The sequence below is a fragment of the Trachemys scripta genome, chromosome 3 (assembly GCF_013100865.1).
Source record: "Trachemys scripta elegans isolate TJP31775 chromosome 3, CAS_Tse_1.0, whole genome shotgun sequence".
Taxonomy (NCBI): Eukaryota; Metazoa; Chordata; order Testudines; family Emydidae; genus Trachemys; species Trachemys scripta.
The window spans coordinates 40,790,335-40,807,430 of NC_048300.1; the positions used below are offsets into that span (position 1 = coordinate 40,790,335).

General features: G+C 46.3%; 1 protein-coding gene across 5 annotated transcripts in view; it reads left to right on the top strand.

The window, feature by feature from the left end:
• Positions 1–1,570: 1,570 nt before the first annotated feature.
• HHAT (hedgehog acyltransferase) overlaps positions 1,571–17,096 on the top strand; it is a 330,296-nt gene continuing 314,770 nt past the window's right edge. For 2 of the 5 annotated variants that reach the window (XM_034764509.1, XM_034764514.1), the window contains exons 1-2: positions 1,571–1,640; positions 5,723–5,869. In XM_034764509.1, coding sequence (XP_034620400.1) covers positions 5,779–5,869 — 91 coding nt within the window. In that variant the 5' untranslated portion in view covers positions 1,571–1,640; positions 5,723–5,778. The other 3 variants (XM_034764512.1, XM_034764511.1, XM_034764513.1) reach the window with 3 other exon arrangements.

Consider the following 17,096-nt stretch of genomic DNA (forward strand, 5'->3'; position numbering starts at 1 on the left):
TTTCCCATTTTGTATGTTTGCAACTGATTGTTCCTTCTTAAGTGGAGTACTTTGCATTTGTCCTTATTGAATTTCATCCTATTCAGCCCATTTCTCCAGTTTGTCCAGATCATTTTGAATTTTAATCCTATCCTCCAGAGCACTTGGGACCCCTTCCAGCTTGGTATTGTCTGCAAACTGTAGGCTCTGCTGACCCTTTGTGGCCATTAATCCCTTTACTATCCTGTGGAAATATTCTGTAAATCCAATTCTGATGCTGTTACATGGACACTGCTGTCTTAATTGTGAGCCATTTTAGGGTGTGCTCTTTTTACCAAGAATTGTGTCAGACACATGTTCATTTCTAGTTAACATGATTGATTAAAATCACAAGGGGACTTACCTCTATGCAAGAGGGTAAGTCCCTAGAGACCTCCACACACACTCTTGCTAGCCTGCGCTCATCTGCATAAACTTGAAATATTGCTCGCTTGTGTGTCTGTCCGTGTGTGTTTCCCCTTCCCTATACCTTCTAATAATGTGGGAAGGCTTTTGCAAAAAAGTTGGTTTTCACATTGAACTCTGAAAATGGGCAGGATAGGTAGGCTTACCTTGATCTTGTCCATTAGGAGTTTAGCAGTAAAGAACTCTCTGTTGAGAATGCCCTGCCTCCAACTTCAGCATGCTCTGAGCATAGCTGCCTGGCCCGGTTATGGCCTAGGTACAGGCCCACTGAGGGCTTTAAAGATAAGTTGGAAATGAACAGAAAGCCAGCCAAGAGAGTGGAGAAGTGGGAGGATGCACTCTCTGCATTTTCCCTGATGAAAAGAGAGCATGTTTCTCCCAGTTTGTGTGGGAGCTTGAGGTGACACCCTGGACCTGTGAAGGCAAAAGTCCCATTGGCTTCAGTGAAGCTAGGATTTTACCCTCTATCTAGAGCCAGAGAAAACGAGGCTAGTCAGGCCCCACTATTATCAGCTCCTTTTATTGCAAGTCTTGTGATATTCGTTGTTTTCTTAAATCTCCAGGACTAATGTGACTCAGCAGCAACTTGGCTGTTGGTTCTCATTTATGGAAGATGTTTTGAGGCCTCGTGGCTGCAAGAAAAAGCTTGGAAATGTGCTATGTGAAGGCTCCAAAACCAGAGGGCTAAGAAAAGGAACCCAACCTTTATTATTTTTTAAAAAGCCAATGGGGTTACTTTGGGCCTGACTCAAGATTTCAGAGTGTGGGGGGTGGGCCATGGTGTGCGCCTGGGCCTCCCTGGAGAAGAAGGGGCTCCTGGTCCTGTTGCTAGCGCTGCCCGGAGGAAGGACTGGCTTGGCGATGAGAGGAGGAGCGGACTCCCTCCAGGCTTCTCTGGGCATTAATTACACGTACTTGGCATTCATGCCCTGGGCGATCCGGTGCATTCACACAGCGCCCTTAGGCTGCATCACAGCGCGGGCGGGGGTCGGCTCAGTGTAGAGAACCCAACAAGCCAAAGACCGCCGGGGTCTGTGACCCCACCGCGCCCAGGGGCACCCCGCGCCCGCTCTCCGGGGCGGGCGTGTGGGAGCCGGGGGCGGGATCCGGCTGGGGAGGGCGGCGCAGGCCGAAGCCGGAAGCGCTGGGGAGTGGCTGGCTCCGTGGACGGAGCCGGGGAGCGCGGGCTCTCCAAGGTCGGTGCCTCCGCCTCTGTTCCGCCCCGCCGCCGCCGAGGTGGGGCTGCGCGGCGCGGGGGCGGGTTTGCCAAGCGCGGAGCCGCCGGGGCTGGGGTGGCTGCAGCTCCGCGGCGCCTCGAGGCGGGCTGGCCTCGGATAAGGCATGTCCCTGTAGGGGAGCGCATTGCGGGGTGAGCCCGGGGGAAGCGTCAGTACCCGGACCTGGAAAGGGCATTGGGGGCTGGATACGGAAAAGAAACAAAGGTCTGATCGCAGCCTGCACGTTTGCCCCTCCGTGAATGGTTCCCACAGTATTGCCTGGGCAAGGACTGCGGCCCCTGCTCTCAAACTGTCCCTCTGAAGAGAGAGACACAGAGAGAAAATAATGGGGAGGGGGATTTCCTACATTGCCCCACTGAAATACACAGAGCCAAAGGAGGAGGGGGGGGGAATCCCATAAGTATCAGGAGGAGGGCCTTTAGGAAGCTGCTTTAATGTTAATCACAAGAGGGAGCTGAATGAATCTCGTAAGAGCAAGATCTACTAGTTGTGCATAGGCACAAAAGCAATAACACCAGTGAATAGGGTTGCTTTATCTAGCTGAGTGCATGTATGTACAGCAGTGTTCAATAGAAGGAGAGTCTCTGCAGATACATTTTGGGGAAAAGCTTGAAACATTAAACTGTTACTCCCTCCTCTGATGGAGTTCATCTTCCTCTCTGACTATTGCTAAACTCACCGTGCCTGGGATGACTTTTATCCCTGGTTCATGCAGATATTTTTGACTATGAGATCTGTGTTGATTTAGGATTTTACACTATGCTCTTCACCAGGGTAACAGAATTTTTATTTCTATATTTTTGCCTTTGGAACATATCCGATGCACCAAGGTGCTGATCTAGCACTCATGGAAGTGAACGGGGTCATTCCATTGATTTCAGTGGGCTTTGGATCAGGCCCTGTATGGACTGTGCTTTAAAAAAAATATTGCTGGGAGTCTGTTGCTGCCAAACACTGAATTCAAAGCAATCAATGCATTGATTGATCATTCAAGATACTATACGTCAAGTTGAACAAATAATTCACAAAATAAAATTGTAATGAATTTTGCCTCCCTCCCAAATTGTTTTCAAACAGAATGAATATTTCTCAGATTTATTCATTATTCAGAATTATTTGAGGAGTTCTGCAGTGAATCATACTTGGTCTTCAGCTTATTTACCAAAAGGCTGTGAAGTCTTCACAACTTACATTTTGCTTCTGTTAGCCCTTTTTTGTATCCAGAGTTTTGTTTTAAACCAAAAGAGAATAGCTTTTAAAGTTGTAACAAATTAAGGCCCCAGTCCTGCAAAGGCTTATCATGTGCCTCATTTGAATGGCTCGTGTTACATCTTCGAGGGTCAGAAGGTCAGCAAGAGATTTTCTTTCATGTCGTTGAGGTATAGATTCAACCGTGGCATCAGAGACAGTTGACTCACAGTTCAGGAGTAACTCAAAATGCTCCTTCCATCTGAACAGGTGCCATTAGGCAAATTAAGAACAACAAGGCAGCAGGGCCAGATGGCATACCAGCTGAAGTCTACAAGTTTGGAGATGAAGAACTGCTAGGGAAGCTCCACAAACTTTTTCTTCATATCTAGTATAATACGAAGATTCCAGAAGACTTGAGAAACGCTAACATTGTTACAATCTTTAAGAAGGGAGATAAGTCAGAGTGTGGAAACTAACGAGGCAATGCCTTACTGTCTCAATCAGGGAAAATTCTTGCCCGTATCCTCTTAAACCGATTATTTCCCCTTGCTGAGGAAGTATTGCTGGAATCTCAGTGCAGTTTTAGACCATCCTGCGGGACAACCGACATGATCTTCATTGCCCGCCAAATCCAGGAAAAGTCTCGAGAGCAAAATCAGGACCTGTATATGGCTTTTCATCAATTTGACAAAGGCCATTGACTCTGTCAATCGCGAAGCCCTGTGGAAGGTGCTGGCCAGATTTGGCTGCCCTCCAGAATGTCTTAAGGTCCTAAGGCTTCTCCATGATCAGATGACTGCCACGGTTCTCTGTAATGGCCTTGAGACGGAACCTTTCATCATCAAAACTGTGGTTAAGCGAGGATGCGTTATTGCCGCAACCCAGTTTTCCATCTAGTTAGCAGTCATTTTGGTCCTCGTTAAAGATCACCTCCCCAATGGAGTTGACATTCAATATAGAATGGATGGGCGGCTCGTTAATCTTCAATGTCTCCGCTAAAAGTCTAAAGTCTTCAGGGCATCCATTACTGATCTTCTGTGTGCTGATGATTGTGTTATCTTCACACACGCTGAGAATGATCTTCACTCCATACTGGATTTTCTTGCACAAGCTTACTGAAGCCTAGGACTCTCACCGATATTGAGAAGACTACATACTGTTTCAGCAAGTGTTTACTAAACAGCATCATTACAAAGGGGGTGTGGACCACAAACTGGGCATCGATTTGAGCAGTCTGATCTGTTGGGATTTGCGCTGGGAGAACTTTAAAAAGCAATTGGTCTAAATATTGAGCTTAAGTGAGTCTTCAAACGATCAGTTGTAGTCATCTGACTGAGGTTCTCTTTCAGGGCCTGGTTTAAGGGTTACACTAACATCAATTAGAATATTGCCATTGACTTCAGTGAGCTTTGGATCAGGCCCTCAGCGCTCAGCTGCAGGCCTGCAGTGTTCTTCTTGGTGTCGACATAATGAAACACTCTGAGAATCAAGCAGTTGGGAGGACGATGAAAAAGTTTGAGCCGCTGCTTTAGAGAATGAGATTTTGTGACTTTAAGAAATATTTAAAAGCAAAAAATTTTGCCAAATGTAGCAGTCTTAGCTCAGAAAACAGTAAGAGAACTGTACCCCAAAAAATCGAAAGAGGGATTGATAATTATCTTATAGGTACTTCAGATCACAGTATATCAGACTGGATTTATGATAGTCCAGTGTTTTCAGTGGAGAGTGCCTTAGCAGAGTGAAAACGATTCTGAATTTTGAAACGTCAAAAAGTTTGAAAAAGGTAACTATGTAATCGCTCAAAATATAGGTGGGATACAATAAAAGGTAGGTCCAGCATCCACACTGCAGAAACCTTATTATTCGGTCTGCATACGTTGCAACACAGATGTTGGATTTATTGTATTTGGCCCTTGAAAAGAGAAAATGCCCCTTATTAAATTCCACCTCAGAATGTGGTAGAAACAATATACCCATTACACAGTGGGACACTGTGCTATGATCTGATTTTACATAGAGCTGTTTTGAAGTGCTGTTACTATACATAAATTTTAAAGCTTTGTGCTCTGAGTATTTAATAGTGAACATATGCTCTCTTTTAAAGAATTCGGAACACCCCGATCCTGCAAGATCATATGTGTGGGTGAAGCCCTGATCATGGCATAGGTCTTTCTATGTATTTGTGAATTTTTTTAAATTTCAGGGTCCTAAAAGTGTCTCATGATTACCCTTTTCACTCAAATCCATTCTTGTTTTATACAGCATACTTCTGATATGGAATTCAGTTGATGGATTCCTGTATTTGATTGAATTGAAAGTAAGATTTAAATATTTCTTTTTTATGTTGTACGTTAAAATACCATAAATTGGCCTGTTTTGTAAAGAAAGGCAATGACTGATAGTTACTTCCCACATTAATCCTTTTGAAAAGAAAAGAAGAAGAAGAAGAAGAAGAAGCCAGCATTAAAAATAAACTTTGTTAGACAGGTTGTTACTTTGAAAGCAAGTGGCCAGAACACTGAGAGGCTTTGTAAGTTTCAGCTTGAAGCCAAAGAATAGTTCCTCTGGAAAGGCTCATCCACTCCCAACATGTAGCCATGTGAGTGAGGTCTTGATCAGAGGAAAGGATATCCAAACTGACATTTTGGGTTGGTGGCTGTGCCCTGCCATTTTCTCATACTGAATATAAAACAATGTAAAGATTCAGAAAACTGCAGAATATGTCACTTGGTCACCAAAAAGTATCAGAGCAAAAAGTATGTGTCTTTATTGCATTATGTCCCTTGATGTTGCTATTAAATACACACCATACTGAACTACTTCGTATAATTTTGCTTACTGTTTTTTAGAAGCTAACAACAAGGACATCATCTGGAGGCCAGAGAAACTTACGTTGCAAGTCGTGATGCTGCCGCTATGGGAAATGTTTCTTTACTTGCTTCTTTCATTTGGCTTCCACTTTTATTCCTTCTATGAAGTATACAAAGTCTCCAGAGGTGAGTCATTAAGGCTGCCCTGTTCATTTTTTTGTATTGCTTCTTGCCTTTGAGGTTCATGCTAGTCAATTATTGGCTAGCTTTATTATTTAATGCATTAGTTTATTTTCCAGGCAGGCTCCAGCAGCGTTTCCCTCTGAGACTTTTGAACTGAAGGTACCTATATCTCCTCTCTTTAACTGAGAACCAACAGTATACAAAAAAATAGCAGGAGGGGCAAGCTGTGCAAGGAGTCTTTTGTCAAAGCTTATTCAGAGCTGGTGTTTATGGTATTTGGAGGACAGTTGGAAAGGGGTATCTTGACATTTGCCGTTAATAGATATATTGCCTTTAATAGATCAAATTATAAATATGCTAGGTAAGGGAATAAATACATGTTTTTTCTTTATAATTTTGTAGTGTATTTCGTCTGAGAAATAAGGCCCTGATCTTCTGCATACTTACACAAGTGTTTAACTTTAAGCCTGTGAGTAGTCTCATTAAAATCAGAGGGTCTATAGATGTGCTTAAAGCTTAGCACATCCACAAGTGTTTGCAAGATCAGGACCCATATTCAAATTGTGAGAGACAGGAATGGTCTGGATGCAGGACTAGAATCCAGGAGCTTTTGAGTTCTACTCTCTGACACTTTATTCCTTTGGCTTTGGGCAAGTCACTCAGTCCTCAGTTTTGTAAACACCTATGCTGATTGGACCTGATCGGAAGCCTGTTGAGGTCATGTGAGTAAGTGGTCCCTAGTGAGAGTTGCCCAGTCTAATTCAAAAGTTGCAGAATTACTGAGGAAAGAGGATTATATTTTTCTCTCATAAAATGTCCTGCTTTTAGAGTAATCACTCAAATTAACAGTGTTCTCCTGTCAGTGTTTCATACCTGAGGGGCAAACTGTTCCATGCCTGGGAAGGAGTACGTAATTGACAGCTAACCCATATGGATCTGTGAGTTATGCATACCAAAAGGAATTGCTATAACAGCTTTTGTGCTGGAGTTGAGAGGCATCAATCATTTAACACTAGACACATGCCACAAACATTGTTGTATATAATAGTCTGAAACAACTTTTGTGTAGGACTTTTTAATGATCCTTTTTTCCCTACAATACAATAGATACTGCAGCTGCAGAACTTTCTCCCTCTCAAAATGACAGAATAGAATATTTCAGGAATGCTTCTATTTCTCCTGCAGCTTCATTGTCATCTCCCTCCTTATAGCTTTACTAACCATTAGCCTGAAATACTGCACACTGTATTGTAAAATCAATGCCAATGTCTTTCACACATGCCTGTCTGGACCCCAGTCCAGGAAAACATTTAAGAATGTGCTTAACTTTGCACATTGTGAGTCGTTCCATTGGAATAGTTCTAGCCTCTAAGGATAGAACAAGAAGTAATGGGTTTAAACTGCAGCAAGGGAGGTTTAGGTTGGACATTAGGAAAAAATTCCTAACTGTCAGGGTGGTTAAACACTGGAATAAATTGCCTAGGGAGGTTGTGGAATCTCCATCTCTGGAGATATTTAAGAGTAGGTTAGATAAATGTCTATCAGGGATGGTCTAGACAGTATTTGGACCTGCCATGTAGGCAGAGGACTGGACTCTATGACCTCTCAAGGTCCCTTCCAGTCCTAGAGTCTATGAATCTATGAAACTGAAGTCAGTGGGACTACTCACGGTGTGTAAAATTGACCACGTACTTAAGTCTTTGCATGATCGTGGTCTTTGCAGATGGAGGCCTTTTGTCTATAATTAATTCTTCATTCACTGTTGTTCCTGCCAACTCAGCTATCCATATTTCCCATTGTGATCGGGATATACAAATCACATTCTGAGCAGCTCAAGGCTAACGAGCTAGTGGGGGCTCAGTCAGCTCCACCTTGCCATAATGCTGAGAGATAAGAGAGGTGCTTAAAAGGCGAGAGCACAGTACAGTTGGAGGCAAACCAGCGAGGAGAGAGAGACCTCCAGTCCTCAGCTCCAGGAAAGACTGGTGGAAGGCAAAAGTTCCTCAGATGACCTCTGACCTATATCCCCTCCCTGAAGAAGGGAGGGCCTGATGTTGATACACTTTTAGTGGGACTATTCTCTTATATTAGCCTGAGTGCACAGCTGTGGCCACAGTTTATCATAAGCCCTCTGACGGAACAGAACCTTACCACACCCATAGGACAGTTTACTTGTGTTCATTTCTCGTGGTGGAACATTTCCTACACCGGATGACTGGAACTAGCAGCAGGAAAAGGCAGCCCAGCAGCTGCAGCTCTGGCAGCAGCAAAGGCTGGTCCAACAGGTGGTGGCCTTAAACGGGCTTCAGGGGCCCCCTGAGGTTTCACCTCTAGGAGCCATATGCCCAGCCCTGCTGGCTGTGGCCATGCCAGTGAAGGTCACAAAAATAGGCCCCTGGGATGACTTGGAGGCTTTCCGTGTGACTTGGAGGCTTTTCCAGTGGCCACCTCAGCAGTGGGCCATCGTGTTAATGCCTCACTTGATCCAGGCCTGCACAGGCTGCCTGCTGAGGGTTGGATGCAGCAGCAATGCAAGAATATGCCTAAGTGAAAGTGACTGCACTGAACTACCTTGATATCACGGAGGAGACCTTCTGATGCTGTACCATGAATAGAAATACCTCCATGGAGCCTGGTCCTATGTAGTGACACAGAAGTTGCAGGACCTGTGTTGGTGATGGTTGAAGCTGAAAACTCGGACTGGAGTCCAGGTTGCTGAGCTTGTGTTTGTAGAGCAGTTCTCCCACATACTACTGGCTGGGGTAGGGACTGTGTGTTCAAACTCTGGTCTGAAACGCTAGCTGATGCAGTCCAGTTTATGGACAGGATTACCAGATAGCAACTGTGAAAAAACAGGCAGGGGGTCGGGGTAATAGACACGTATATAAGAAAAAGTCCCCAAAAATGGGACTGTCCCTTTTAAAATGGGACATCTGGTCATCCTACTTATGGAGAGCTATCTGGTCGCTGCAGTGGCTTCGGGACGTCGCTTAAGAAACTGCCAGAGGCAAAAGAGGTCCTTAGAGTTGAAAAAGAACCCAGCTGCGAGGATTGATGGATGGAGGTCTCAGTTCTGGGCATGGAGGCACCAGTCGCTAAGGGCCGTAGCAATCTGTGGGGCCCTGCGCTCATCTCCATTAGGAAACTCAGTTGCCCTAGGCCCAAGCCTGGACGAGGAACCCTGGGGCCCCAGCCATCTCCTCACCAGGAAAACCGGGAGGCAAGAGGAGGGGAGCTGTATAGGGAGGGACTCCCTCTTGCATAAGGCCTAAGGCTGGAGCCCACCTGGCAAGCATTGGGCATTGATTTTCACATGGGTGCCCAGGACACCTGTATCACAAATGCCTCATATGGACTATAGTTATGGATTTGTGTGTTTGGCAGAAAGCTGAGCCTGTAAATTAACTCTAGCTAAACTGACTGTCCATGTCTAGATAAATGGGAGAGAGCCCTGGGATATGAGCCTGGTAGATTCCAGGTGTAGTTGACCCTGGTTCAGAACCACCTGGTTCCAAACCCAGTGGCCTTTTCTTAGTGTATTCATAGGGTGTCAAATACGCTCCTAGATATGTGTGCAATTGACTTGTAGAGGGGGGCTGGCCTTGATGCTGACATACCCCATTATCTTGGGATGGGATTGGGAATATTTTTCAGAGATGCCGGATGGATTTAGGACAGCCCCAGAGTCCCTGGAGATGCTAATTTAGGAGACCCTGAGAGATAGTGGACTCAGACCCCTGGCAGGTTTAAGGGAGGAGTTGGACCTTGGAGGGTGGGTCTGGCCAATGGGAAGCTCCCCGTAAATTCCACCTAATAACAAAATGATGCTGGAGCCCCTACTGGAGGAGGACATCTTATCTAGAGGGTCCGACTTTGTCAGAGATCAGATGGAAGATGAAACCCTGAGCTAGGGCTGTGACCAGCTGTTGGTAGTCAATGGGGAGATGATAGACCCGCATTGAGCAGGGCAGTACTCCTGATGTGAGCTCTGGGCTGAGCGATTGTACCATCAGGAGAGAGACTGACAGACCAGTGATATTCAATCACAACTCTTTGTTCCCTGATCTCATTGGCATGAGGTCATGCGTGAAGACCCTGGCTGGGATTCTGCTTCTACTGGCCCAGGGTTCACCAAGAGGGCACAGATTTCTGCAGTTTCTGTCCTGAATGCCAGAGTGTTGGCCCTACAAGGGGGGCCAAAACCCTGGTAGTTGCACCCCCTTTTAATTGCCATTCAGGAGGTACCCCAGTCATCTACTGGATTTTCCCTGTTTGTACTTTTGCACAGAAGACAACCAGGGGCTATCCTGGACCTTGTACAAGAGATGTGGGAGGAACAGACTGCAAAAACAGAGCATGTTGTACACTATATCGCAAAGCTCCAGGAGAGGCACAAAATCCTGGGGTCCTTAGCCAAAGAAAATCTCCTTCATGCTCAACAGGCCCAGGTCCTATAACAAAGGAACATATATGCATGAATTTAACCTGGGGACTGGTACTCCTCTCCAAGTTACTGGCCAAGTGTCAAGGACATCCAAAGTAAGTCAGGTGGGGCCAGTTAATCATGAAATCAGAGAAAAGAAGGACAAGGCAGGTCTAGCATGTTAACCTCCTGAAACCTTGGGAGGCCTGTGAAGGCTTGTTCATAGTTCCTTGCCACTGGAACCAGAATTAGGACTCCAAGCATTTGCCTCTCAGGATCCTGACCCTGTGCAAATACGAGAGACCCTCCTCTTGAAGCAGAGGGTCCAAGTATAACAATTGGTGAACACCTTCTCGGCGATATTTTCGTCCCGGCTGGGATGAACCCATCTACTTCACCATCATGTCCAAATGGAGCCAGGACATCTGGGAGAACCCTCAGTTGCTTCCTTGAAAAATGGGTGACACAGTGAAGCTAGAACTCTGTGACATGCTGGAGTTAGGAGTCATTGAAGAGTCTCATAGCGACTTACAAAGTCCCATTGGAATGGTCCCTAAGCTGGATGGTGCTGTCCGGTTCCACATAGATGTTAGAAAGGTTAATGCTGTCTCTAAATTTGACGCATGCCCCATGCCCTGGGTGGCGGAACTACTGGACTGGTTGGGAGAGGCCTAATATATCACAACGTTAGACCTGACAAAAGGATACTGGCGGATGCTGGTCACATCAGAGTCATGTGAGAAAACTGCTTTCACCACCTCATTTGGCTTATATCAATTTCATTTTAGCCTCCGTGGAGCAACAGCATTGTTCCAATGACTCGTGGACCAAGTTTGCGCACCACATGGCTCATATGGGGCAGCCTATCTAGATGATGTCATCTATAACTGGGGCTGGGAGGCCCATCTAGAACAGATCACTGCCGTTCTCTGTTCCCTGCAGGAAGCTGGGCTGACCAGGAACCTGGTGAAATGTAGCATTGGAAAGGAGCAGGAGACCACCAACCTGGGATATACTTTGGAGAAGGGCCTGGTCTGGCTCCTAGTAGACAAGATCCAGGCCTTAAATGTCTACTAATTCCCAACAACCAAAAAACAGGTTTGGAAGTTTTGGGAGCTCATGGGTTACTACTGCCAGGCTTCTGCCAGGGATCTCTATGATAGCGGCCCCTGTCAGAGACTTGATTAAGGACATATGGGGCAGAAGCCAGCGAAAAGGCTTTCCAGACATTGAAAGACCATCTGTGTAAAGAGCCTGTTCTGTATAGGCCAGATTTTTTGGCAGATGGAGACTTTGGAGGTGGCCCTGGGGGCAGTAAAATCAGAGAAGGTAGACTGGGAAAAGACCCTGAGCTATATATTAAGCCTCAAGCTGTTTCTCTGAAGCCAGCATACCCAGAGATAGAAAACAAAGGACTGGTGGTGAAATGGACTGTGGTTTCTCTCTGATATTACCTGCTTGGAAATCCATTCATGCTTTACTCGTGAGGGAATTCTGCACTAAAAAATTAAAAATTCTGCAAAATTCTGCATATTTTATTTGTCAAAATAACACAATATAATCACTCCAGTTTCAATTATTTTGGTAATTTATTTCAGAATACCTGTCGACAAGTATATCAAAAATACAGACAACAACAAAAATTCTTTCCCGCAGTAGAGTGTTAAAGAAACCCCTACAACAACCCAGTTCCAGTTGGGGGGTGCTGGAGAGGGCTGGGTGGGGCTCCCAGAGCCCAGACATCTGCACTCCCATTCCTCCAGATCCTAGCTGCAGGGCACCCCCCAGCACAGACACCCACACACCCCTCCCCGTAGAGCCCAGCTGCAGGACACACCCCACTCCCAACAGAGCCCAGCAACAGGGCAGCCCCCAGCCCAGACACCCACATACCTCTCCCCCCAGAGCCCAGCTGCAGGCTGGATCAAAGAGTGTGCAGCCTCCAGCCCCACCAGGCTGGGTGCTCAACTCATTGTGAGTTGGGCTCTGCAGAGTCCAGCAGCCCCTAGTGGGAGCCAGAAATTCTGCGGAGGAAATGGCATTCTGCAAAATTCTGCATTGCACAGTGGTGTAGAATTCCCCCAAGAGTAATGCTTTTCTGAGATAGTTGAACATTGTGAAACACATGAACCCTTGGCTTATGCATTGGTACTTCTCTCTCTAGCCGTACACCTTCCTCTTGTAACACAGGCTGGAAAGGCTGACCAGAATGCTGATTCCACCCCTCACCCCCCAGGGAATTGGGGGAAGCTAGCCCTGGTTCCCCAAATGCCATCTCGAGTGGGAGAATGTGTACAGACCCCACATTGGGCAATATGGGGTAAATGAGCTAGTATGGGCCAAGTCAGTTCCACTCCTCCACACCTCTGAGAGATGCCAGAGTTGGAGGGAGGAGCTTAAAAGGGGAGAGCACAGCACCATTTGGTGGCAGACTAGAGAGGAGAGTGGACGTACAGTCTTCAACTCCTGGATCAGAGCTGGCTGAAAGCAAGAGCTCCTTGGACAAGCAATGGCTCCTCCCTGAAGTTAGGGAGGGCCCGATGCTTATCCACTTTTGATGGGACTATTCTTCTATATTCGCCTGTGAGCCCAATAGGGGCCACAGTTTCTCGGAAGCCCCCTGAAGGAAGAGAGCCTTACCACACCCATAGGACAGTTCATTTGTGTTCACTTTTTGTGGTTATTGACAGCTCCAGAAGGGGCAGAATGTGCGGCTCTCAGCCACAGGGCTGAGCTTCTTGTGACTGGACTATGGTGGCAGAACACCGAGATGCCACAGACCAGAGGCCAGGTGAGTGCAAAGGACCGGACTGAGTCCCAGGGAATGCCATGAGAAAGGACCATGGTGACACCCATCTTATGCAGCTGTTTATTTACCTAATAACATTGAAAGTGCACCAAGTTCACTCTTCATTCAACACTACCTTTGCTAGTTTTAGAAATCTATGTCTTTGAGCATTTCAGAAGTGGGCATTTAGGAAGAAATGAGTCCTCTCTATCTGATGACTGTTCTATAAGAGACTTTGCTGCAAATAATATATATGGTACTCCTAATAAATGATGTATAACAAGAAGATGAAAAAAGAGATTATGGCCACTTTTTAATTACAAAAACAGAAGAATTATTAGAAGATTAAATGGGTATTATATATTATAATGTGTTTCCTCTGCAAATCATTAAGCAATAGAATTATATAGTGTGATACAATACAGCTGTATGCATGTTTCCATCTATTTACTCAAAGCTATCTTGTTAATTATGTTTCCTCTGATATTGTCTCACTGTTTTGCTGCACATTAGTTCTTTTCTTGCTGTGATGGTTGCTCTAAGGGCTTGTCTACACTACAAAATTAAGTCAACTTTATCAAATTAGACCTTGAGCCTCTGAATTAATTAAGTCGATTGTGCATGGCCACACCATGCTCATTGTCTCGATGGAGTGCATCCTCACTAGCAGTGCCTGCATCGATGCACAAAGCAGTGCATCGTGGGTAGCTATCCCAAAGTGCAACTTGCTGCAGTGTGTTTTGGGAAGTTTGTGCAATGCCTCATGGGACCAAAACATTGTCGCAGGGGAGAATGGGAACATCAGCATCCCATGATGCACTGTGCTCAATAGCAAACAATCTAGTGGTTTTCACACCTTAAAATTGTGGCGCATACATCATAACCCCAGAAGCATGGAGCCTGCTCAGTTGTGCACTCTTGCTGTGAGCATCTCAAACACCTCGCGCCTTCTCCTGCAGTATTTCCAGAGCCGAAGTAGGGTCTGCCATGCGGAACATAGTGATGTCCTGCAAGCAGTCCTGTTGCAAGCCATTGAAAAAAACAATTCACAGTTGCTGCTGGCAGTCACAGAGCAGCTGCACTCTGTTGAGCACCATTTCTGGTCCTGTGAAACAAGCACTGACTGGTGGGACCGCATCATTTAGCAGGTATGGGATGACGAGCAGTGGCTGCAGAACTTTCGAATGCAGAAGGCCACCTTCCAGGAACTTTGTGCAGAGCTTTCTCCTGCCCTGCAGTTCAGCAACACAAAAATGAGAGCTACTCTGACAGTGGAGAAGTGAGTGGTGATCACTATTTGGAAGCTTGCAGAGCCGGACAGTGACCAGTCAGTAGAGAATCAATTTGGAGTAGATAAATCAACTCTGGGAGCTGCTGTGCTCCAAGTGTGCAGGGCCATTAATTGACTTCTGTCACGAAGAGTAGTGAGTCTGGGAAATGTGCAGGACATAGTGGATGGTTTTGCTCGCAATGGGATTTCCTAATTGCAGTGGGGCGATAGATGGCACACACATCCCAATCTTGGCACCAGACCACCTTGCCAGAGAGTACATAAACCAAAAGGGATACTTTTCAGTGGTATTGCAAGCACTGGTGGATCACGGAGCGTTTCACCGACATCAACGTAGGATGGTCGGGAAAGGTTCATGGCGCACGCATCTTTAGGAGCTTGGGTCTGTTCAAAAAGCTGCAATCCGAGACTTTCTTTCCAGACCACAAAATGAACATTGACGATATTGAGACGCCTATAGTTATTCTTGGGGGACCAAGCCTACCCTGTGCTCTCATGGCTCCTGAAGCCATACACCAGCTGTCTGGACAGCAGTAAGGAACAGTTCAACTATAGGCTCAGCAAGTGCAGAATGGTGGTTGAATGTGCCCTTGGTTGTTTGAAAGGGCGTTGGAGAAGTTTACTAACAAGGTTGGACCTTAGTGAAGAGAACATCCCCACGGTGTTAGCTGCCTGCTGTGTGCTCCATAATATCTGTGAAAAAGGGGGCGGGAAAATTTTCCGCAGGGGTGAGCAGTTGAGACAAATTGCATGACAGCCATTTTTGAGCAGCCAGACACCAGGGCAATAAGAAGAGCACAGCAAGGTGCGCTGCGTATCCACAAGGCTTTGAAAAGCCATTTCAATAATGAGTCACAGTAATGTGAGCTGTTCGTCTGCATTATGTTTTCCCATATCTTCACCTGCCTTGTATCACTGTCCCTGTAAAGTCAACCCTCCACCCAAGCCCACTGCTTCTACTCAATAAAGAACATTTATTTCTTGAATCCATTTACTTCATTTAACAAACATAAGTAAAGAGGAAGAACAGGGAAAAAAAAGGTAACCTTGGGGGAAAGGGATTGTAAAGTTGGAACAGGAGAAACATAACACTGCATCCCAGACCATCAAAGGTCTGTGAAGGGGAGCCTTCTCTTCCTTGTACCCTCCCCCTGAGTTAAGTGAAAGGGATAATGGACTTTTCACCCACACCTCATGGAACACTTGGGGGAGGGTGATTCTGCGCCAGGCGATGCTGGCTGGCTGTCCACCAGGGTCTGCAGAGGGACTCTACCCTCCTGCTTCTGTTCCTGCAGTTCAACCAGATGCCTCAACATGTCTTCTTGGTTCCTTATAATCTGAAGCATCTCATCCTGCGCCGCACGTCCTTGCTCATTGGCAGCTTTTCTGCTCTTCATGTCCATGTCTAACTTCTCGGACACTGAAATCCTCCACGCTCTCAGCTCTGTGTCAGCTGTCCCGGAGGCGTTCATTATCTCAGTGAACATGTCCTCCTGCATTCTCTTTCTCCTCCTTCTAATCAATGAAAGTTTGCTTTCAGGTGTTGATGACACGCCGAAGCTGGCAGTTATGGGGAAAATATAAAGGAGCCATTGTACATGAATAAAATGTTTCCATAGCAAGGCCGTTTTCATAAACAAAAAAAATCCCTTATTACTCTAGGTGCAAGCCATAACATAATCAGAATCCGTAACCATTTGCTGTGCCGTTTTGCTGCTCCAGCCATGGTGAGTAGGGCCCCCCAGGTCATGGGTGACTGCACTTTTGATGAAGTCTATGGCAGGCGCATGTTGGGAGCAGAGGTAGTTAGTCGAACAATGGCCCTTCCCCATAGTACCATGGGAAGCTGTTTATGAACGGGGCTTGCGGGGGGGGAATGTTTTCACTCCCAAGTTGCGGAATCTCTCATGTGGGGCCCCAGTCCCCTATCAGCCACTTTAAACTACTTTCCCACCCATGCCAAGCACAGTAAAGGCACATTAGTGGCCGCGTGGTTTGGCAATCTGGAATGTGGGGGTGGGTGGGTCTACATGCCCTTTTTTTTCTTGTAAGAGCACTTTTAATGAAAACTTTCCCTGTTTCCCCTAGGTGACCCGATGTGATATCAGTCTCCTGAGGGTAACAGAGGTGGAAAGGAAGGAGATGTGGCAAGCGTCTGGGTATAGACCTGGTCCTTATGCTGCTATGCTGTGTACTGCAATGATGCCAGCAGAATTAATTCAGGAGTTGCGTGGGAAAGTGTCCTACCATGGTGGAAGAAATAAGACTGCCCTGCCCAGAAACCTTCTGCAAAGGATTGCAGAGTACCTCCATGAAAGTTTCCTAGAGATATCCATGGAGGATTTCTGGCCTATCCCAGTCCACATAAACAGTTTTTTCCGGGGGCCACCTGCTGCATAGCTGGAGCAGCCTCTTGTAAGCAGAGAACCACAGCATCTCGCTTTTTCTTCACAGTAAACATTCAATACCACTGAATGTGTGTGCCCTCTAAAGTTGAACTGGACTTCGATTGTAACTGTACACTCACCAGAGGTGCCTTCCCCGGCATCACAGTTGGCCACTGTAATGTCCTGTGACCCAGAGGGCTCCAGGGTTAAAAATATTTCCTGGCTCTTGGGGAGAATGGATCCACCGCTTGCCTATCTCCCATTCTCCTCCTCCTCTTCCTCATCCACAATATCGTCCTCCTTGTTGTGCCTAGACTCACCCACCTGTGAGGTGTCCACGT